This window comes from Vigna angularis, chromosome 2 (assembly GCF_016808095.1).
Source record: "Vigna angularis cultivar LongXiaoDou No.4 chromosome 2, ASM1680809v1, whole genome shotgun sequence".
Classification (NCBI taxonomy): domain Eukaryota; kingdom Viridiplantae; phylum Streptophyta; class Magnoliopsida; order Fabales; family Fabaceae; genus Vigna; species Vigna angularis.
Window position 1 is genome coordinate 50,343,242 of NC_068971.1, and position 22,622 is coordinate 50,365,863.

Here is a 22,622-nt window from a genome sequence, read left to right on the forward strand (position 1 = left end):
TTCGCTTCCACATTTATTATTCACTCTAACCAAATTATTTTTTCCAATCTTTTATATTCTAAAACATTACTATTAGATAATGCTATTTATGCATCTTTTTCTTATCTTTCTCTTATATACAAAGATGCAAAACTGTATATCTTTGTGTCAACAACAAATGTGGCAGCTTTTACAACCATTTTTTTTTTCAGTCAGAAAGGGAGTTTAAATACAATAAAATCATTTTAGCTCTCGGTTTCGTATTTTTAAAGTAATATTTTAGCTCATAAAAGTAATTAAATAAATAATCAAAATTTAAAAACTGAAGGGAAAGTCGTACCTTGAAGGAAATGGTATATATTTACTTGACCGTATTTGGGTAACAATAATTATTTCTGTGAAATAAATTCAACAGAGTATGAACTTAATTAGTTTGTATTTTGAATGGACTAGGAGTTTTTGCCGTGTGAATTTATGAATGGATAGTTTACAAGTGCTGATGCAATTGGAATTGATATTTTAACAATACGTGTGTGTCAAACTCATGCACGCAATCATAAGTAATAAATTTTAAATAATTTATTAAAAAATAATATATTATAATATTACTGGATAATATGTTCTGCCACTACCACATATATAATAATCATTCAATTATATGGGAATTTGACCCATTCAATTTATTTCATAGGTCACGTATTTCCAAAATTATTTTCGATAAATTGGTGAAGTTAGATTTTATGCAACGTTGAAGACTTTATTTTTGCTTAATTTGATTTTCTTAATAGTTCTATTCCCTCACCTTCATTGGAAGATTTGTTTCATGGCTAATAATGTTTTATAAGTCTAAAGTTAGCATATTTAATTAAATATATTTTTTCATTACTTTATTTAATTAGTTAAACAATTTAAAAGACAAATCCCAACCTTTTTTTTATTAAATGGAGTAGGCAATGGAATTTTAAAGCTGTTGTCAACCCTACTAATGTATTTCTAGCCACATATTTGAACGAAATAAAAAATCTGAGGAAACTAAAATTTTCACGAGATTTTTGCTTCTTTAATTATGATGTGATTTCATGTGATCATTCTAGTTCTAGAAAAGTCGATGACTTAAAACATGATTATCAAAATCAATGACATCAAATAAACAAAAAGAAGAAAAAACCCTTGAGCTTAATTAAGAAATGACCAAGTGGAGAATAATGAAGAGGACAACATTTCCAAAGACAAACAATGGAAAGGGACATTAATTTTTATTAGAAGCAATCAAATTTTAAATGAGGTTTAACATTTACTATTGGTGACTGCAATCTTAGTAAAGAATCGATTGTTTGAAGTTCAAATTAAATATGTTAAATATGTTTTTGTTTTCTAAAACTTTGATTTGAAATTAAAATTTATTTATATATTAAATTTTGATCAATTTTGTTTTTAAACTTAAAAAATAATAAACATAATATTTTTAATCTAACAATATTAAAAAAAATGTAATGATATTTTAGATTAATATTTAAATTAAAATATATTAAATAATATAAACAAATTGATTATTAACCTAAAATGATGTTTAACACATAAAAAGATACAAGGCAGTTGATTTTTAAAGTTTAAATATCAAAATTTATATACAAACTTTAATTTCACATCAAAGTTAAAAACTAAAATATTTAACTCTTAATTTAACTATTTTAGTATTACTTTTTTCTTCTTAATAACTTTGATTTTTTTTTATTAAAACTTACTATAGAGATGTTTTTATGATTAGTCTTTGAATGAAATAACTTCATTTTAAATTTTAATCGGAATTAAGTTTGTAAAACTAAATGACCTTAAATAAATCGAAAAAACGCAGTAAATTAAATTAATTCGTTTGTGTTGTGACGAGGGAATGAAACAAGCACTTTTTTTTTCAATTTATTATTTAACTTTTTCCAATGGTTTGGTTTTTGTGGTCATACATCATGGTAGTTATGTATTTATTTATTTTTGTTTTCAAAATAAATTCTGGTGCTTTTATTCTATTATTTATTATATATGAGGTGACCTCTAGTTGATACGCACCAATCTTAAAAAGGAATAAAAAATCTGTTGTATTTAAAAATTTTGGCTATTTCGGTTAACAATTTTGTCTTTTTCTTTCAACTTTTTGTGAGTATTTATTCTAATCACCATAATGTTATTCACAAGCAAAAAGCATAATTTAGTTACTGAAAGAGACATGTGATGCTTTTTCTCTCCTTATTATCACTGTAAATTGCCTTTTGAAGAACAGAATAAAGTTCATAAAGTTCACAGAAGAATTATATATATATATATATATATATATATATATATATATATATATATATATATATATATATATATATATATATGCATCATCCTCTTACACCAAATAAAATATTACTATTAAAAATTATTTTATTTAATATTAAAATATATAATTTAATTTTAATATACAATGACGGTAAAAATATATGTTTTCATATAACTATAATTTATGTGATGAAATTCAATGTTTACAAAAAAAAATAATTTAAAAAACAAAAATACACTATTACAAAAGATATTTTTGACTTATGTTAATTTAAACTTTTTAATGTTAAAAGAACTCCGACATCTTAAAAATTTCAATTTAACATTGAAATTGAAAATAAAAATTAAAGAATGTTTGTCAGGTGAGTGTCTGACGTCCTTTAACCACTGAGTATCACAACATACTTATATTTAATTTATGTTGTTTTAAATTAAAATTAGACATCATTTTATGTTGGTTAGTGTACTAACAAATGTCAAATACTATCTTTTTATTAAAATATTTATTTTATATTTACAATTTACTCAGACCTAAAAATAGAAAAGAAAATATTCCAACCCAACTTACAAAAATTGAGCACATGTGAATATCAAAAACTAAAACTTTTAACACAAAATGTAATTATTAGCACTAAAATTATTAAGAGTAAATAAATGTTTTTCATAATAAAAATCTACTCCTAGATAATTTTCAAGAAAAAATAACTAATATTATAATGAGTATTAATTTTATTGTTACAGTAGATATGTTAGTCTGTCTTATCTTCTTCATTGTATTTTTATAATAATATATATTTGAAGAATTGGATGAAAACTTTGATTTCATTATTATAAAAAATAAATCTGACTCAAACTACTTTCATTATATTCAAATAAATATATAAAACAAATTATAAAAGTAAAACATTTATAAGCAAGTCATCCTGGTGCCAAGACACGCTATAAAATTTTTAACTCACAAAAAAGTTAATCACTAATATGTAGTCAGCAATTCTGTATATGTTAGATTGACTTATTTTGATGTTCCTAAAATATACAGTGACATTATATACTACTCAAAACAAAATTTTCCTTCATGTTTTTATTTTTTAAATTATGTCATTTGAAAATAAAAAGTTACTTTTTTAAATTATGTCATTTGAAAATAAAAAATAACTTTTTGTTGAACAATCTTAATGTTTTTTTGGATTGATTAATAAAAAAAAAAAACTTTCAAATGTTATACAATTTACTTTCAAATTGAATAATTCAAAAATTAAGTCTAACTTTTGAATTGTCTAATTTGAAAGTTTTTTTTCTAAGAATTTAACTTTTGAAATGCAAAATCTGGAAGTCAATAGTACAATAAAGAGAAAAATATTTTCGGTTTGTACATCTCTTAAGTAAAAAAAATGAGTTCCAAAGTGTACAATTAAGAAAAGGGAAAATAGAAACTTTTTATATTTGGGTGCAGGAAAAAGTTATAGAAGTACAAAAAGAAACTGTCTAAATATAAAAATTGAAGGCCTAAGACAGTTAATTTGTCCAACAAACCCAAATTTAAATTGGCCCAAGTTTACATTGTATCTAGCCTCACATTATTTAATATTAAACTATAAAAAGACTCATTTTTAAACATGAGTTAAATATAGGTTTGATAAAGTTTTAGAAACCTATAATCCCAATATAAAACATTCAAATATTTAAAAAAAATTTAAATTTGATTATATATTACACACAAGAAATATATTTAATATTATTGGTCAATAAATTTTGATTATGACAAAGCCATGATATACGTTGAATACAATTAAACAGTATTAAATGTTATATTTATTAAATATAAAAATAAATTTTATACACACAGAGACATATATATATATATATATTAAAATATATTATAAAATAAAAGTAATGATCACATATAGTATTCACAAAGATTTTAAATATACTAATATAATGTTAAGAAATAAACAACTCTATGAAAATATAGATCATATTTTATTTATTTACTTTACAATATTATATAGATTGTCTAATACTTTATTTCTCAACCTCTATATTTATTATTTTTAACTTCTTATTGTATTTAATAAATATAATATTGATGTTTATGAGTATTTAAATTTACTTATAATATATTAACTATTATAGTTATTGGAAATAAAATATTCACGAATAAATTATTAATAATACGTCTCATTTATGCGATGTAACCTATGTTTTTAGTAAATCAAAAAAAGAAAATTATAATATTGTCAATAAATTGTTGTTATTGATCAAAATAAGAACTACTGTTAATAACTGCAATGGGTGGAAGACAATAGAATGTGGTGGGTATATAAAGAAGAAAGTAAAGTGTTTATTTTTTCATTGGTGGTTCCCCTCTCCGATGCGGTGGGGACAACTCCCATTCCTTTAATTTCCTGATTTTTCCTTATCTCTGATTTTTCTGCAACAATGGATCTCTAGCATTCATCCCTCTTTCTCTCCTCTCTATGCCTCTGTCCTTACCCTTATTATATCCTTTTACTCCATGCATTCTCAGGTATATTTTTATCCATTTCCCCTCAATTTCTTATATCCATCCTCTTGCTTTTTGAATTTTACAGTTTTTATTTTAATTTTATGAATATATAAAATGAACAAAGAAAATTTTATGCTGCCTCAGATTTTCCATCTTATACCAAATGTTTGACTCATGGACATGTCCATTTTTTAGACTAAATTCTGTTTGTGAAAAACTGCATTTATTTTTATTCCAACATCATTTGTTTTTTGTTGTAACTTTATTCTGGATTTTTTTACTGCCATTTGTGCTGGGGATTATGGTTGGAATAAATAATTGAAAGAGAGAAATTGTTTGGCAAATTAGAGTGTAATGTTATGCATTATTTCCTTGTCAGCTTCTCGGTTGACTAGGTGACTTTGGTTACCATTTGGATTTTACATTTACTTATTGAAATGAATTTTGGAGAAAGACTAAATGAATTTCCGTTTATGTTTGTTCACAATATCATGAATTGAAGAACACCACTGGCACAAGCAAATTATTGCATCTGACTCTAAGGTTACAGGGTGATATGTAGAAAGTTGTAGAGATGGAAGGCAATAAAGAAAGTAAAATGATATCGGCTGCGGCCTTTGTAGAAGGGGGGATTCAAGACTCCTGTGATGATGCTTGCAGTATATGTCTTGAGGAGTTTTCTGCAAGTGATCCTTCAACGGTAATACCCATTTTTGTGTCACAATTCTTGTTTCTCAAATATGTTGAAAAGCAAATACGGCTTATATGAAAAATAAACTTGCTTACATTTTTTTTTCTCTCTTGTTTCTATTCCAGTTCACTAATTGCAAGCATGAGTTTCACCTACACTGCATTCTCGAATGGTACCTAATATCCATTAATTTCTCACATGTCTGTGTCAAAATTAAGACTTCTATTTGTGTATATTTTTCCCACATCCATCTAACACAGGTTTTACTTTCGTCAATGTCCCATTTGTTAATCTCCTTCAACTTTGATTTCTATTTTGAATTTCTTCTTATGCTTAAAACTATTTTTCCCTCCTTTTCCGACCATTTTAACACCAATCTCAGTAAAATATATATATCCTAGAACCTTCACGTACCGGTACGGATGCTGAAACATGTGATTTCCAGTTCCTGCATTAAAACATCATCTCCGATAGCTCATAGTGATGGAAAATTTTGGAAGTCATAATTTAATTGACTTCATTGACACTATGAATCGGAATGTTTTGGTTCTCCTGACTTTTGTCAATGTTAAGGCCGTTAATGCCAATTAAGACTGGAAAACCAATTATCTGGTCTATAATTATTAGTCTGGATTTGAGTGGGAGGAAGGTCTTTTAAGTGTAGAAGATATTCTTGTTATACCCATATACAATCTTAATAGTTAATACACTAAAATTTCTTGTTCTCCTAAACAAAAAAAAAATAAAATCTGAGAATATACTCTAGCAATTGCTGTTACTGGCTTTTGTTTCTAGGTGTCAGAGAAGCTCCCAGTGTCCTATGTGTTGGCAGTCTATTAGCTTGAAGGATCTTACTAGGTTGGTTATGAATTTGCTTGGAGGATCTGTGATATCATTCTTTTGTTGACTGTATTATTAAACTTGTATGCATTTTGTGGCAGTCAGGAATTGTTTGAGGCAGTAGAGCAGGAGAGGAAGTTGAGGGTTGCCACATCAAGAAATGCTACTATTTTTCATCACCCTGCATTTAATGATTTTGAATTGCAGCACGTTAGTTACCAGTCTGAGTGCTGTTTGGTTGTCTTATATCTTAAGCACATTATAGTTCTTTCATATGTTTATATTAGTATTTTCTTTTTATCATTTTGCAGTTACGCATGAATGTAAATGATATTGAGCTTGAAGAGCAAATTATTCAACATTTAGCTGTTGCTGCAGCAATGAGGAGAGCAGACCAACTTGGCCGTAGAGCAGGACGACAAGCTAATTCATCACCTCGTGGTCATCCACACTCATTAGTGTTATCTAATATGGCACCTGCTGAAGAGGAAAATGACCAAACGATAATTCCTAATACAAGTGCATCTACTCCAATAAAATCTGAGAGAATTGGAGCATTGCAACAGATGCTGCGAGTTCGAACTCAAAGCTCTTCTTCAGCTTCTGGATCTAGAATTTACTCCAATGATAGGTCATTATGGCCATATTATTTATTTGCTCAACTCATTCTCCTATCATTGACATTATGTGTTTTAGAATTTAGGGTTAAGGCTTAACTCAACTCACAAAAGTGACTTGTACGACAAGGATTGCTCTTATCTTATAAGAACTATGTTGACCACATTTCCAGTTGTGAAATCTCAACACACTTCCTCGCATCTAAGACTGAACATATAAAAATTGGAATGAGGACAAATGTGAGTGGCCAAATAACAACAATGCATAGGAGCAGAGCCTGTTAACAAACCTAAGATAGATTCTTATATGCTCTTAGAATTTGAACATAGGACCTAACTTGCAGTGATGAAATAAAAAAAAATGTAGAATAGACTCTGCTGTCTTAGAATTTGTGTTTAACACCTCAAAATAGGATTAAAAGATAGTGATTGTTCACACCTTATAAGGATTACATTGGTCATATCAACGATTTTATAGGAGCTCTTGGTCTGTAACAATATTCTGGATTTCAGTGTAATATATTTCTGTAAATAAAATAGAATTGTATTTATATTTTCATAATAGAGTGGAGATATGCACAATAAACATATGCAGGGTAGAGTAATTTTACTCAATTTAATTCTTGGGTCATTATTTGTCGCATGGTTTGATGAAGTTATACCCTGTGCATTTATTTGCTTGCAGAGGCTCTACTACTCCCTCGTCATCAGTAAACGGCGATAAAGCAGAGTTCCAGTCACATTCTGATTCGCTGCGGTCCAGATTCAATGCAGTGTCTGCGAGGTATGATTTTGTAAAATGTAATGGATGTGCAAACTGTATTTTTCTAATAAACTTATTTGATATTAACCTATCTTGTCACTAAGATACAAAGAATCAATCTCAAAGGGTGCAAGGGGATGGAAGGAAAGGTTGTTCTGTCGTAGTTGTTCCATGTCAGAACTTGGTTCAGAAACATGGAGGAGAGAGATGAATTCTGATATTTCTAGTGTATCCCGACTAAAGGAATCCCTTGAATCTAGTGAGAATAGAAAAGCTGCGGGTACTTCTTTGTCTATTCATATGGAGGATTGTTCCATTGGAGAAGTGAGCAATCACAATGATGTTGAAGTTAGCGGGGAGACCTCTTCACATGATGACAATACTCCACCTGCTTGTTCTGCTGCCTCACATTTAAATTGAGCTCTTCCTTGTTTCTGTCAATGTATCTTTCCTCAGCATCTCATATTTGAAGGTAAGCTTTGATATTTGTTTAAATCTTTCTTAAGAGAATTAACTGATCCTGCCTTCTGTACATTAACTAAATACCTGTTTCTTTATTATTATAAATCTCACCAATTACCAGGGGATACCTTTTGTACATAGAAGGGGCGAGTCTGCCTGGTACTAGTGGCATTAGTTCTCACGAATGTCATTTTAATTTTTTCCTATAAGGAATCTAACACAAGATATAATAGTGAGGTAATAATGGGGAGTGAGGGGGTAAGACGTATTTTTGGGTACAAATGAAATTTTAACTTCTTTTTTAAAAACACTTTTATTAGAAATATTTTGTATGCTATGGTTATTAGATAAAGATGAAAAGAGAAAAAAATGTAAGGAAATGTGTATTATTACACTAAGACTTTTGGAAATATTTCCTTGGGAGAAAAGAATAAGATACTACTAGTCAGGGACGTTCAAGGGCACCGTATCTTCTTAAAATCTCCCCCCGACTGTAAAAATTAATCCCATCTCCATTTTACAAGGTTTCTAGAAATTTATTCCCTCCTCCCCTTTGTAAATAACCAGCCTACCGTTCTATATTCTCTTTTCAATAGTCAGCTAAATAAACAAACTTGGGTCAAACAATTTGCCCATAAATGACTCACTTTGTCCTCAAGGTGAAAATTCAGGAACTGCTGTTGTATGAGATTGAATAAATCTCAAGAACTCTCGCCAGTAGGCAGATCATGCCAATGAATGAGGATTTCTACTTACTGATTTATTTTTTTCGGGCAATCGGGACTTATTCAGGGTGACTTGTAATTCCATGTCTTCTGTCAATGCCAATGGTAAGAGGTTGAACTACCGAGGAAGGGCAATTGATCTCTAACAATGACATGGAAGAAATGGTGAATGGAGCACCTCGTTGGCAGTTGTAATTGCTAAGCTTTTGCGCCAATTGTGTCTTGTTTTGTAATTTGATGAGGGCCATAGTACCTTGGTCCCAACTTCTAGTACCTTTTTCTTGAAACTTTCTGCCGTCAGTGGTCCTGTGGTTTCCAATTCAGTTGAATTGGCGCCATAATTCATAAGTCACAAATTTGAGGCATTTTCCCCTCCTATATAATCAGAGAATCAAAAGAAGGAACTATGATAATTTTTTGTTGTGTTAGTCCATATGGAACTATGATAGCATCAATTCTTATTATCACAAACTTCATAGTGGGTGTAAATTGTATGTATGAAACTGTTCATTTTACTAACCCCTTGGTGCGCATTATATTTGGTCTCACAGTTTTTTAACCCCAAAGGTAACTCTCTTCAACACGACAAACTGAGGAGCATACGCCATGGAAATAGTCGCAGCACTTATGTTGGGGTTTGTTATAAAAATTACCATCAGATAAACAGCTGTGCTTACAGCTAAAAGTCATCTTTTTATACGTATATATTTTGTGGCAAACACAGTGAAGGGTTGAACGTGTCTTAAATGTCTGGTGGGTGGGATTTTAGATGGACATGTACTATGAACATTAATGTGCCTATGGAAGAACAATGTTCAAAAGTTAAAGGGAATTTGTCCTTATTCTTTTACCTTTTGTTTATTGACAAATCGAGAATATATGGATGGAGGTGGCAACTAGATTACATGTTGTTTCTGCAAACATTCAAACCTTTTCACATGCATGGTTACTTGCGGTTGCAGTGAAGAAACGTCTGAACAAATTGGTTGTTGCAGTTTTTAATAATTGAAACAATGGGTCAAGGAGTAACAATGTATAAAATTATCTCAATATCAAGTGTTGAAAGGAAAATCTTATTCTTTTTCGGAGATATTCTTAAATGATTTTTACAATTTTTTAAAATAAATATTCACTTTCAATATACGTTTGAAAGAATACTGTCTAGGAAGTGAGTGTTTTTCTTAAAAAATATAGATCTTATCCACCTAATTGTATTTGTTTTTCATATAGCGACCAATTCTTTTTTACACGAGTACTTAATAATTATGTTAAATAATATAATATGTTTGAATTTTTGTTTACTTTCTTTCAATATAAATCCATTATGAGAAGCATGCATTTGTTCTAAATAGAAACAAAAAAAAATATTTCGTATTTCTAGTATTTTTTATTTCTGTTAAACAAATAATATATATATACAGATATATTTTTCTTTTTTCAGCAAACACATTGTTTGAAAGATCAGAAAAAGAAGCATAATTTTTGAAGAAAATATGGTTAAATGAGAATTTCTGCAAGCGAGTGCATTGCACACAAGTGATAGTTGTTACGAGGAGAAAGTTGGGAAATGAAAAGCATATGAAAAGAAGATTCGATACGAACAGCAATGTCAAATTGAGACGTAATAATCAGAAAGAAGGGAAAAGTTGATGATGAAATTGGATGTGAAGGATTCTAGTAAAAGAGAAGAGAAAAAAATGATGGTGGATTATTATTATAGTAATTTGTTGGTGTGTTGCTTTAGAATTTGTGAATTTTGTAATGCAAGAAAGTTGTAAGATGAGGAGAGGCAAAAGAGGTGGTAGAAGGGTGATTGAAAAGGAAACTGTAAGTCAGAAGTGAACATTAAAATTGACAGAAGAACCACCGGCGGGCATTGGGTCAGCGTCGCCGTTTTAGGAAGCTTAAAAGTTAAAAACGTAGTCACATAGCGAGGAGTGAGTGACAGAGGAGCGTACAAATTAATTGAACTGTGAACCCAACTCTGTTCCTTTCCCACCACACCGACACTTTGCCAGACTGCTTCCTTTATCACTCACAATAATCACGTTTCCCTTCGCCTCCTTTTAATTAATAATTAATAATTAATAATAATAATATATAAAACCATATTCATTAATCATTTGAGATGGAACAACAATAATAATAAGTATAATAAAAAAAAAAAGAGTTATAGCTTACCTCAATTTGTTGAATAATTACAGTGATAATACTAACAATAATGAAATTAGAAAGTAGTTAGTGAAAGAAAATGAAGGTGAGAGTAGGGTTCCAGCACATGAATGCCGCGTGGTCCCCACGCACAGGCTGTCAGAATAGTATGCTTATGCTATTCTGTAGTGTATGGTAATGCTATGGTATGGCGTTGTAGTATTTTTCATTGAGAGTTCTCATAAGCATTAAGCAAAGGGAAAAGCATTGAAAGCTGAGAGAAAGAGACTCACCAACCATACCCCACTTCCACGCCTCTTCTTCTCTCTTTCTCAGTATCATTTCCCTACCAAAACAGACATACGCAAACACAGTTTCTTTCTCTCCCTAACTGAGCGCCATGGACTCTTCTTCCATCTATGGCGTCTCCCACATCTTCACCTTCTTCCTTCTCTTCCTTTTACAACTATGTTCACTCTCCGCATTCCCTCACAACTCTTCAACCACTCCTCAGATTAACTCCAACTCCATCCTCGTCGCGCTACTCGATTCCCATTACACCGAACTCGCCGAGCTCGTCGAGAAAGCACTTCTTCTCCAGCAACTTGAAGACGCCGTCGGCAATCACAACATCACCATCTTCGCCCCGCGAAACAAGGCCCTCGAACGCGACCTCGACCCCGAGTTCAAGCGCTTCCTCCTCGAGCCTCGCAATCTTCGCTCCCTTCAGACACTCCTCATGTCCCACATTCTCCCCACGCGAATCTCCTCCCGCCACTGGCCCAACTCCGATCGCCATCACTCCACTCTCGGAAACCATCACCACCTGCATTTAGCCACAAATCCCTCCGGCCAGATGACCGTCGACGCCGCCGAGATCCTCCGCGCCGACGACGTCGTCCGCCCCGACGGAATCATCCACGGCATCGAGCGTCTCATAGTCCCCCGATCCGTCCAGGAGGACTTCAACCGGCGCCGCAACCTCGCCGACATCTCCGCCGTCATCCCGGAGGGTGCGCCGGAGATCGATCCCCGCACCCACCGCCTCAAGAAGCCCGCCCCAGTCCCCGCCGGCGCCCCTCCCGTTCTCCCAATCTACGATGCCTTGGCGCCGGGACCGTCCATCGCTCCCGCACCGGCGCCGGGACCCGGAGGCCCGAGGCACCACTTCAATGGCGAGCGGCAGGTGAAGGACTTCATCCACACGCTCTTGCATTACGGAGGGTACAACGAAATGGCCGATATTCTCGTTAACCTAACGTCTCTGGCCACCGAAATGGGAAGGCTCGTTTCAGAGGGTTACGTCCTTACCGTTTTGGCCCCCAACGACGAAGCCATGGCGAAGTTGACGACGGATCAGTTGAGCGAACCCGGCGCACCGGAGCAGATTATGTACTATCACATTATTCCCGAGTACCAAACCGAAGAGAGTATGTACAATGCCGTCAGAAGGTTCGGTAAGGTCCGCTACGATACCCTGCGCTTACCCCACAAGGTTCTCGCTCAGGAGTCTGACGGTTCCGTTAAATTCGGTCACGGCGATTCCTCCGCATACTTGTTCGATCCTGATATTTACACCGATGGAAGGATCTCCGTCCAGGGAATCGACGGCGTTCTTATCCCCCCGGAGGAAGAGGAAGAACGCACCCAGCGCACCACTCCACTTGTCAAGGTTGCCGCTAAACCAAGAAGAGGTATTTTTTTTTCTTTTTTTAATTTATTTTAGTTTTGCTTGGTCGAGTTTATTTGTGCATTTCATTGTAATTATTATAATTGTTATTAGTTGTGAGAGAATAATAGGGATTGACTTGGTTTTAGGTAATGGGTGAGTAGTGTTTGGTTGGAGTGAGTTTAGGGTAAAGGTGTTTGGGTTAAGCACCTTTTGTTCTGTGTTAGTTAGCAATTGGGTTGGGAAGCTTGAAGGAAAGGAGATCGTGTTTATATTTATGGCATTGCCCTTTCTGGAAAGTGCTGGTGTTGAAGTGGAATTATTCACCGGCACCACGTGTGAAGCCATTGTTGTTTTACTTTACAACAAGGGAGTTTTAGTGGATCGCTTGTACAGTGAGTCTTCTCTTTTTCTATTGATTTATCTTTTGGGAGCTGCCTAACTAGTTATACCAGGTGTTGGTTTCCACTTTTCACGGATCAACTATTTTCAGTGAAAATAGAAAATGGAAGAGAAAGCTTTTACTATGTATGGATGTGTCTGGTTTTTTAGCAGTGAGGTACTTGGGAAATACGAGAGATGGTGACAAAAACGGTTCAGTCTGATAGTCTGTCCCTTTGTCTCGACTAGTCCATGTGATTCATCAATAATAAATCGTATAAAAATAATTGGGTGTGCCAAGCTGTAAGCCACATTCTACTTTCCATATTCATCTCATTCTTCTATTCACTCTTCCGTGTATTTTATTTACACTGCATTATAATTCTAGTCAACTAAGGTATTGGTTGGATTCCCTTTTTTTACAATTTAATTGTTTGATACGAATTTAGGTGGGATATAACATTCATTTATTTCATTCACTCTCTCTGAATAAATAACTCGTTTTCTTTTTATTTGCATGTGAAAATGTAATGGTTATTGCCTGGCTATTAGTTGACTTAACATTTTATTTTACCCAAACGTATGTGGCAGGGAAGTTGATGGAAATGGCATGTAGCATGCTCGGAGCTTTTGGACAAGGATGCCAATGAACTCGTTCTCTCAACTAATCACAAAAGTAATAAAGAGTGGTTGTATGTAAACTCGATGAATGGTAAGTGTTAATATTACCCTTTGATCTGTTTTATTTCCTTGGATAACATGTGGGTGTGTTCTGATTCAGTTTTGTTTGGAATGAATTATGCAGTTGTAGAGTAATCATTTGAATACAAAAAAAAGGAAGCATGCTCGGTCTATAATCAGAGAGCGATTACACGGAAGATAACAAAAACAAATTTTCTGTCATTTTGTTTCATACTGTAATTACATACCATTTTTTTATTAAATTTTTATTTTATGTTGATTCTCCGTCTCTATGCGTAAATAACCGACGCCCCTTCTTGGTTGTCTTTTTTTTGTTGATTGTATGTATGTGAATCAAGTCATACATAATCTACTTTATTATTATGATGTCTTCCAAATGATTATGATTATTATTATATTATATTATGGCTCAGAATTTCCAACTAGATTTCTTCAGCAGAGTTTTTAAAGAAAGAAAAAGAAGGAAGCGATGAAATGGACCTCTCAACTGAAGTATTTTTTTTTTGTATTAAAGGAAAAAAGTAAAAGGTTGTGATTGGAAATTAAGGTGTGGTTGAGGGGTTTATTAGATGAAAGGTAAGGAAAGGAAGTAGGTGTGATTAAATTATTTGGTGAAGAAGAAGACAGAGCAGCTAATGGTAATGCATTGCTGGTGTCGGTTATTATAATATTCAATAAAACCCTTTCACGGACTCTAAATAAATTAACAAATGTCTCGTTTGTCACTCTCATAACATTATTAATGCTTTTCTATATAATATTAGAAAATATAGTCTTTTTTCTTTTGAAGAAAACTCTTGCAGTAAAAGATAAAAATGTTCGCTCGGGGTCAAAGAACCACAAAATAAGGATAAATTAGCACAATGGAAAGTGTTGGGCGTAAGGTCCATCTAAAATATATTTTTTTTCTTATTCCTCGGTTGTTTGTTTGGATAATTTGTTATTTAATTGATTGGATGAAGATGTTAATTTGGATTTAATTAATTAAGTAATTAATGTTATAATAAATATATAGTAAAAGTCTCAACTTTCTTTCATAGCCATTAGAGATATAATCTAATTTTGTTTAAATCTGATTATTCACATGTTTAGATTAACTAGACGATCAATTGATATTGATTGCGATCAGTCTCCTCCAAACTTGGATGACTGGTCATAATAATTCGATTAGTATGCATTGGGGGTACATATAATACATAGGCCCAAGCTTTAAGCTTGAATTAAGACCACAAGCGTAAAGGGTTAACTATCGCTTGGGTCATCCTTGAAAATATGACACTTGAACTTTATGCCCAATTTTGATGGCTCCACTGCCCAGGCAATCATCTTTCCTATCAAACTTAGTTTTTTGAGAATTTTCGTCATTTGGTTCGCACGACCACTTGATAGTTTTGAAAATATAGCATGAGGCGTTGGACGATAGTTAGCAATGTCATATCAACCTTCTTATGATACCGGGTTTCAACATCTTGTAACACCTGATTGATGAAGTATATACGCCTTTGCTCAAGGTTTTCTTGCCTGAGCATTGCAGTGATGACCTCGTTTGACACAGATAGGTACAATTTCACCTCTTCACCATCTACCGATCAGGACATAATGGGAAGGCTAGTAAGGATTGTCACACACTTTTTTGGATTGGCCTCTATGTCCTAAGCGGTCAATATGAATCTGAGAAACTTTTTCGCTCGTACGTTGAGCATGCACTTGACTGGGTTTGGAGACATAATGTATATTCAAATTTGATAGAAAATCTCGACTAGATCCTTTGTATGATTGCCGATCAAAATCGTATACCTCCATCTTCGACCTATTTGGTCTTGGAAGACATTGTCCATAAGGCGCTGATAAGTGGTCACTACTTTCTTTAAGCCAAACGACGTCACCTCATAATAATAATAATTGGCCTACTTGATGAAGAACACAATTTTCTCTTTATTTGGGTGAAACAAGGAGATATGATTATTCCCCAAATAAGCATCTAGAAAGTTTAGCACCTGATGGTTTGAGACTTCATCCACTAGCCGATCAATGTTGGGAGAAGGTATGCATCCTTGAGATATGCTTTGTTTAGGTTAATGAAATCAATACACATTAGAAAGCCAAATTGTCTACTTGACCTCCCAGATGAACCTGCTTCCCGCAACTTCTTGACCTCAGCCTATGCTACTTTTCTCCTCTCCCAGCTTGCATTTCTCATGTGCCATCGATCAGGCTTCCTTGAAGATGGTCATCTTATGGGACATGACCTTTACCACCCTTCTCTTGCCAAATGATCTTGTTCTCGACTCATAGTGTTTTTATTTCTTCATCATATTTTCTCAGCATCTCATCCATTTGTTTTTGTATTCTCCTCATCATTTCATTCAGGTTCATCTGATCATTAACGATATCCTCTGTTACTAGGTTGCTTATCTTGTTTATTGTAGTTACCATGAGGGCTTCAAAAGTTTTTCCTCAGCCATATTGCGGACGACAAAATATTTTGGGTGTTGGATCTATTAACCATTATAAACTATAATTCTTAATATTTTAAATAATACATAAAAAATAAATAAAATAGTATCTTGATGTTTTTTTTTAATTTTTTTGTGTGTTATATCATTTCAAACTAAAAGCAATTAATAATTATAAAGGATACTTTCAACAATACATAAGAAAATTAATAGAAGTATGTGATAGCTATACAACTTTTTCATAAAAAAATATCACCCGCCTTACTCTAAAATACAAAATTATTTCACTAATATATAAGATATTAAAACAAGAGAGGGATATAAAATATAAAACACAAAATAATAGCTTTACACTATCATTCAATCACAAATAACCACATGATAAATTTTTTAACTCTCAAAATAACAGTTGTAAAAGTTATACCAACTAACCCTTTTTACGTCAATAATGTCTTCTCACTGAACTTGTACCACAAAGCTCCAAATAAAAAACAAGAAACAAACATAAAATATTGTCATTAAAAACTTCACACTACTTTAATTTTCTTTGTTATTAAAAAAGAAACAATATTTAAGAACACAAAAATCTGGTCCAAAATAAAGTTTATTTATTTCATTTGACCCACTAATGATAGTATGGGCCGCTACTATTGTTGAGCCCAATAACTAAACACAAATTGAAATTTCAATTCAGTTTATCATAATTTTTTGCTAGAAAGCAATTAGAGAGTTGCTCCCTCCATCACCACCAACCGCTCCCTGTATCTCTCCATACCTTATTTGCTCTTCTATAAAACGAATGTCAACATCCGTTTCACCTTCAACGGATGTTGACCATCTATTTACATATTTTATATTTTAGTTTATTATTTTTATTTAAAAAAAAAAAACTTCAATGGATGTGCCACATCCGTTTAATAGATTTTTAAAAAGTTTTTTATTTATTATTTAAATAATAATATATAAATTAAAATAATAATAATTATTTTATTAAATAAAATAAAATTAATTTATAAATAATTAAGTAATAATTTTAAAATAATTAAATAATATTATATATTAATTTAAAACAAAAAAAATAAAAAAACTAAAAACTAAAAAACAAAAAAAGGCAACGAATGTCGCCACATTCGTTAACGGATATAGTACGTTCATGAAAGAAAGAGGTGGGATTGTAAAATATTTTAAAATATAAAAAATAGTTTTAAAATTTTAAAAAAATGTGGTGGTGCAGGGAGTAAAGTGGGGTAGTGTAGGGAGTAACCCTCAACCAGTTATCCTGTCCTATTTTACGCAAATTATTTTCCCGAAGGGGTTTTGATGGGGTGGAGGAAGAAATATGATGGGGGTGTAAGAAGCAACAGTCTTTTTTGTCCTGCTGTTACTAATTGATATTTTACATACTTAAAAGATGTATTATTTATCTGTCAAATTTAAATATTTTTAAAATAATATTAATTGAAGGATAGGATCTCATTCAGTACTTCAGATAGTCAAGTGTGATGATCTCCGCCGTTTATTTTTTAAAATTAGTACTTATATAGAAAATTTATCTTATTTTATTGATTTAATATTTACTACTCGTAATAATTTTTATTATTTTGTATAAAAGTATATATTAATTTTAAATATATTATATTTTTAATAAATATATTTACTAAAATTCATGTTGTTTTGTACGAATTTGAGATTTTAAAGTTAAAATAGAAATAATTTGAACTCAAATTAGGGAGAAAAAGAAAATGAGTTTTGGCAAATGTGTGGAAGGGGATGGAAAAATCTAGTTATAGACAATTTATCAAAAACTTCTTTCTAAAGCCATTATCTATTTAGGTAAATACAAGAGAAAAATAAAAAGTAATTTTTTTAAAATTTGTTTTTCTTGAAATTAGTTTATGTATAAACCACATAAAATTTTTCTCCCGTTAGCATTTTTTAAGAATATCTTTTGATTGACATATAAGCTAACTTTAATTTAAAGATATTTAATTTATTTTTCTTTTAATTTTTCTCTCAAAAATATCAATGAAAAAGTTTACCATGTCCTTAGACACCTTACTCTAGTCATAAAGTCAACGTGAATAAAATCAATTGCCTCTAGTGAAATGTTTTTTTTCTTTTAAAGCTTAATAGCACGGATGGTCCTATTTTCATCAGGTTTGTTCGAAATGGTCATAGTTTTTTGCAGCTGTCCAGCTGTGCAATCAATGACACATCACCCTTGACACGTCATCATCATCTCCTACCTCCAAAAACCTTAATTTCCCTTACACAAAATCCCTAACCACCACCTAACTCTAATCGTCGCCGCCACAGTCACAGCCAACCACCATCTTCGCACCTCCATCATCTTCTCTGTCCAACAACCACTCAAAAACACCACCCATGGCCACCTACCAGCGCCTTCATTGGCGCTACCCATGTATCCAACAACAACCACCACGGAACCCATTATCGCGAATCAAATGAACCCAAAATGAAAAAAACAAATTCATGGAAAAAGATCAATAAAGGACCACCTCTAATCGTGATCACTAGAACCAACATCCTTCTAAAGAAGGAATCAGATACATACTCCAAAAGAAAATTCCAAGTTTAGAAACTCTAACATTCCCAATCTGAACCCTCATCCCCCACTTCGCAAAATCCAGACCTGCAGGGAAGAATAGAATCCCTAACCACTCGCAAAACAGAGAAGAACCAAGAATTCCCCAAATCAATTTTGAAACGAAAATCAAATATTCTAATTTACAAAAACCAGATAACACAACAAAAAGCCCCAAATCGAAACCCTCAATCGTGATTCCTATTGCCGCGAAACCGCCTGAGAACGGTGGGCTTCTCGCATCGCGACTACGTCGGATATTGAACCTTCACGGAGGCGCTGCCACTACAACCCTCACCGCGCCGCGAGAAAGGAGTTTGCTCTCATTTCTGTTAAACGCCGATAGACCCACTAGGTCAGTTGGACCATCACAAGCTTCAATTTTCCTCTGGCGGCGCAGGCGTAAGGAAGCCTTTCTCCCTTGCATTCAGAAACCCTAATTTTGTGGGTGGAGAAGGGGCTGCCACATGGCAGTTCCTCATTGGCTGTGTCATGTTTCAGTCAAGGTTAAATGACATGACATTCACTTATTGAACAGTTGGACAGTGCGCCGTTAACAATTTAAACGCCGTATGCAAAAAGGACTAAAATTGAACATAAATTACATTCTTTAGGACAACATTGAACAGAAAAAAAATAAAACCATTTCGAACAAACCTAACGAAAATACTATTAAGCCAAAAAAAACTACAGCTATTAAAAAATTGTCATACAGAAGAAAGAAATTATTTTTCCAGTGCCATTTTTCAATTGAAGAATAAGAGACAATTTTATCTGTTAAATACCCTAATGACTTTGTGAAGAATGAATTAACAAGGCATTTTAATGTACATGACAAAAAGAGCAACTCTTATTTGGAATAATAGTCGTTTATGATGAACATGAACCAACCTCTGTATTCACAATGATAAAAGAAATAATTAACAACATAGAACTCTAATCTTACATAATTATAAAGTCCGATGATATAAATCTACACTCCAACAATAACCTCATACGACACAAGCTCCTTCGTAGTCGAATTTAGAAGCAGTGCAGTATTTGATGCATGACCTGGTTCACATTGTAACTCCATGTCATTTTTGCATTCAGAATTGTTGTCATCTGGAACTTGGAATTCTTTGTTTTCTGTGGTTACATTTTCCTCAGACTTCAGCTTGGAGTGGGTTTTTGGGATTTGTTTCTTTGAAATCACATCCTTATGACCCTTACCCTTGTTTGAATCATTTTGCTGTTGTTTCCCACGCGGACTTGAGCAACACTTATCTTCTCCTGAATTGTTGTTCATTGTAGGTTCCTTGTGCCTTCCAAGCTTTGGGGATTTTGGGCGTGTTGTTGGTATCTAATGGTTCATCGAATACATCAGAATATATGCGTAAAGAAACAAACAAAGAATATCAAAAGATCAAGCCCCTTGAAAGAATCTATTACCAAAGAAAGATTAAGGATAAAAGACAGATCATTGATTATGAGTGTAGGGAAACATTGCATAATCCAATTGGAAATTAAGTTTATATTAGTTACCTTCTTAAGCTCAACTTTTGGAGGTGGTTCCTTGTAGAAATTTGGCATTGGAGTGGCTTTGAATGTCAGGCTCTTCCTCAATAGTTTGATCTCTGCCTCTTGGTTTTCCTGGGGAATTCAGAACAAAACATGGAGAGGAGACAATAAGCTTAAAGCAGCTGATAAGCTTTTATTGAAAACCTAAACGACAATGTGCATGCTAAATTATTGTGATGATATACCTTTGATTTTGCTTGTAGGTTAGTTTTCTCTGCTTCCTTGGCTAGAGTTTTTTCCTCCAACTTTGAGAAAAACTGAGTACAAAGGCATAAATTAGGATGAACATATGGTTCTGGCATTGCTAATATAACATCAACAGGGTGCAAGGTTTAAGCAAAACTACCTCCTTTCGCTTTTCAGCTCTTTCTTCCAATCGAAAGGAAAACCCAACTCCACTGCTTCTCAGACGAGGAGTAGCACTTCTGACAACACATGTATACAAAGTTTTCACAACATTTTAGCTAAAGTAGAAGAAAAAAGGAAGCCAGTTTAGAATTGAGAGATCTCAAATCCTATAAGAAAAAGAAGAGAAAGGATGACAATATGTTATAAATCATACGAAGTTGCGGAATGGCAATCATCATCATCTTTATTTGGTTTTCCAGACTTTGCCCTGTTTGACACATGATCAACAAGTCTGCAATAATGTAAAAACCATAACGTGATATTTTCATGATTCCATTCAGCAATCTCCCGAACATAAATTTTCCAACACATGCACAAGAATTGAGTTACCTCAAACTGAAAATTATTGATAGCAACACTATAAACCTTAAGACTGAAACAAAAACGTATAGAAGGATTTAGTAAATATTGTGAGGTTGGTTGCTACTTACAACGATGTCTCAGAAATTTGGCTCTTGGTGGCTGGAGTAACTGTAGTAGTCCTTCCAAACTGTTAGACAGAACTAAAGTCACGAACATAGAAACCAATGATAAGAGGCAATGGAATTATGCAAAGGAATTCAATGAGGAATTGAAAATGTCTACCGCAGAGCGTTTCAAATCAGGCATGGCAGCGTGGGTTTTGGCAAGTGAGTTTGTGGGGTTGTTTAAATGACGAATGGGGGCTTCAGCTCTAATCCCATAACCTTGAACGTGTTTAACTTTTGTCTTCAGAATATACCCATCAATGCTTTTCTGCATAGTATCTTCCCGAGATGATCTGGCTGGGAAAGAAATGCTTTGGGAAAGTGATGGACTTTGTTTTTGAGCTATTGAACTCAGACCCTTCAAATTATCTTTGGCATATTTGTTGCTCTTGGAAGCAACAGTTGCTCTCCCACCAGTTTCCTAACCACGTTAACTTAATTAGTAAGACCCTTCTACTGTGCATTACGTGTTGTTTTGTAATGTAACTAAAAACAATAATTCAGATACGTTTTGTATGATACCTTAGTGGCACCTTTTGAATTTTTATTTGCAGCAGAAATGGGTTTAGATACTTCCTTCTTGGTCTGAATTTCTGCACCGTTACAGTCCTTTTCATCTTCTTTCTTTATATTCTCCACCTTGGTTGTTACCCCGATAACACGTTTCTCTTCCTCCACAGCAAGCCCGTTATCAGATTCCATTGTGGTGTTAACAATTAGAAAAATGAAGTCGAGTTGAAAGACGATCCTCAATAGCGAAAGTTAGATGTAAAGTATTGAGCTTGAATAGCTTAAAAGATAGAGAAGAGAGTAGAAGAAGATGAGGTTTTAAAGGGTACGATAGATATGCAGAGGAATTTGAAAGGTGTAGTTGGAGATGTGTGCATGAGAGAGAGAAAATGAGAAAAAATGGAAGAGCTTTCAAGGAAGGGGATAGACAGATTAATAAGAACTGCCACAACACAATGACTTTTGTACCACTTCCTCCCTAACTCAGTAACTGTCACTGCAAGCAAACTTCTTTTCTTCTCTTGTTTAACTGTCACTCCTCTTTCCTTCTTTCTTAATCACCTCAATTCTAATTATCCATCATCACTTCTTCCATAAAGCTTTCTTTATAATGGAAGAGACAAATGTACGTGGCTGTCTGTCCCCAAAATGCTGACCAAGTTGACCCGATTTACAATCAATACCATCATGCTTCTTTCTTCTCAATTTTTTACCTAAAAACATTCAATTGGGATTCATCAAACACATAATTCCAACCTACAAGACATAGGGTTCGTTTAAACTCTTGTGGCGTAGAAATGATGAGTTAATTGTT

The 22,622-nt window shown here is 33.1% G+C and overlaps 3 protein-coding genes across 12 annotated transcripts; 2 read left to right on the forward strand and 1 right to left on the reverse strand.

Moving 5' to 3' along the window:
- Positions 1–4,619: 4,619 nt before the first annotated feature.
- LOC108329657 (E3 ubiquitin-protein ligase RHF2A) lies at positions 4,620–9,803 on the forward strand. Of its 5 annotated transcripts, none has more exons than XM_017563978.2 (9): positions 4,620–4,822; positions 5,352–5,501; positions 5,618–5,664; positions 6,288–6,350; positions 6,434–6,542; positions 6,644–6,963; positions 7,635–7,733; positions 7,817–8,184; positions 8,967–9,803. In XM_017563978.2, the coding sequence occupies exons 2-8, from the start codon at positions 5,376–5,378 to the stop codon at positions 8,130–8,132; spliced, it is 1,080 nt and encodes a 359-aa protein (XP_017419467.2). In that variant the 5' UTR covers positions 4,620–4,822; positions 5,352–5,375; the 3' UTR covers positions 8,133–8,184; positions 8,967–9,803. The 5 variants fall into 5 exon arrangements, with proteins under 5 accessions (XP_017419467.2, XP_052729163.1, XP_017419466.2 ...); XM_052873203.1 differs by having other exon boundaries at positions 9,467–9,803; XM_017563977.2 differs by having other exon boundaries at positions 4,621–4,822; positions 5,304–5,501; positions 9,451–9,803.
- A 1,450-nt stretch (positions 9,804–11,253) lies between these two features.
- LOC108329508 (fasciclin-like arabinogalactan protein 16) lies at positions 11,254–14,202 on the forward strand. The gene is made up of 3 exons (XM_017563739.2): positions 11,254–12,744; positions 13,692–13,812; positions 13,906–14,202. The coding sequence occupies exons 1-2, from the start codon at positions 11,451–11,453 to the stop codon at positions 13,748–13,750; spliced, it is 1,353 nt and encodes a 450-aa protein (XP_017419228.1). The 5' UTR covers positions 11,254–11,450; the 3' UTR covers positions 13,751–13,812; positions 13,906–14,202.
- Positions 14,203–19,691: 5,489 nt separating this feature from the next.
- LOC108328149 (protein WVD2-like 4) lies at positions 19,692–22,370 on the reverse strand. 6 transcript variants are annotated; one of them, XM_052872140.1, is made up of 8 exons: positions 21,821–22,370; positions 21,417–21,719; positions 21,263–21,321; positions 20,986–21,039; positions 20,770–20,845; positions 20,609–20,680; positions 20,388–20,495; positions 19,692–20,205 (listed from the first exon to the last, which is right to left on the reverse strand). In XM_052872140.1, the coding sequence occupies exons 1-8, from the start codon at positions 21,998–22,000 to the stop codon at positions 19,837–19,839; spliced, it is 1,221 nt and encodes a 406-aa protein (XP_052728100.1). In that variant the 5' UTR covers positions 22,001–22,370; the 3' UTR covers positions 19,692–19,836. The 6 variants fall into 6 exon arrangements, with proteins under 6 accessions (XP_052728100.1, XP_017417454.2, XP_017417453.2 ...); XM_017561965.2 differs by having other exon boundaries at positions 20,770–20,848; positions 21,821–22,369; XM_017561964.2 differs by having other exon boundaries at positions 20,986–21,063; positions 21,821–22,368.
- Positions 22,371–22,622: the final 252 nt, after the last annotated feature.

Bases quoted from the DNA above. Each gene is read 5' to 3' on its own strand.
- LOC108329657 (XM_017563978.2), top strand. From the start codon at position 5,376: ATGGAAGGCAATAAAGAAAGTAAAATGATATCGGCTGCGGCCTTTGTA. The intron at 6,351-6,433 runs GTTGGTTATGAA...ATTTTGTGGCAG, and splicing joins AGCTTGAAGGATCTTACTAG to TCAGGAATTGTTTGAGGCAG. The intron at 6,543-6,643 runs GTTAGTTACCAG...ATCATTTTGCAG, and splicing joins ATGATTTTGAATTGCAGCAC to TTACGCATGAATGTAAATGA.
- LOC108329508 (XM_017563739.2), top strand. From the start codon at position 11,451: ATGGACTCTTCTTCCATCTATGGCGTCTCCCACATCTTCACCTTCTTC. The intron at 12,745-13,691 runs GTATTTTTTTTT...CGTATGTGGCAG, and splicing joins TGCCGCTAAACCAAGAAGAG to GGAAGTTGATGGAAATGGCA.
- LOC108328149 (XM_017561963.2), bottom strand. From the start codon at position 22,000: ATGGAATCTGATAACGGGCTTGCTGTGGAGGAAGAGAAACGTGTTATC. The intron at 21,322-21,416 runs GTAGACATTTTC...TCTGTCTAACAG, and splicing joins CTGATTTGAAACGCTCTGCG to TTTGGAAGGACTACTACAGT. The intron at 20,206-20,387 runs GTAACTAATATA...ATGAACCATTAG, and splicing joins CAAAAGTTGAGCTTAAGAAG to ATACCAACAACACGCCCAAA.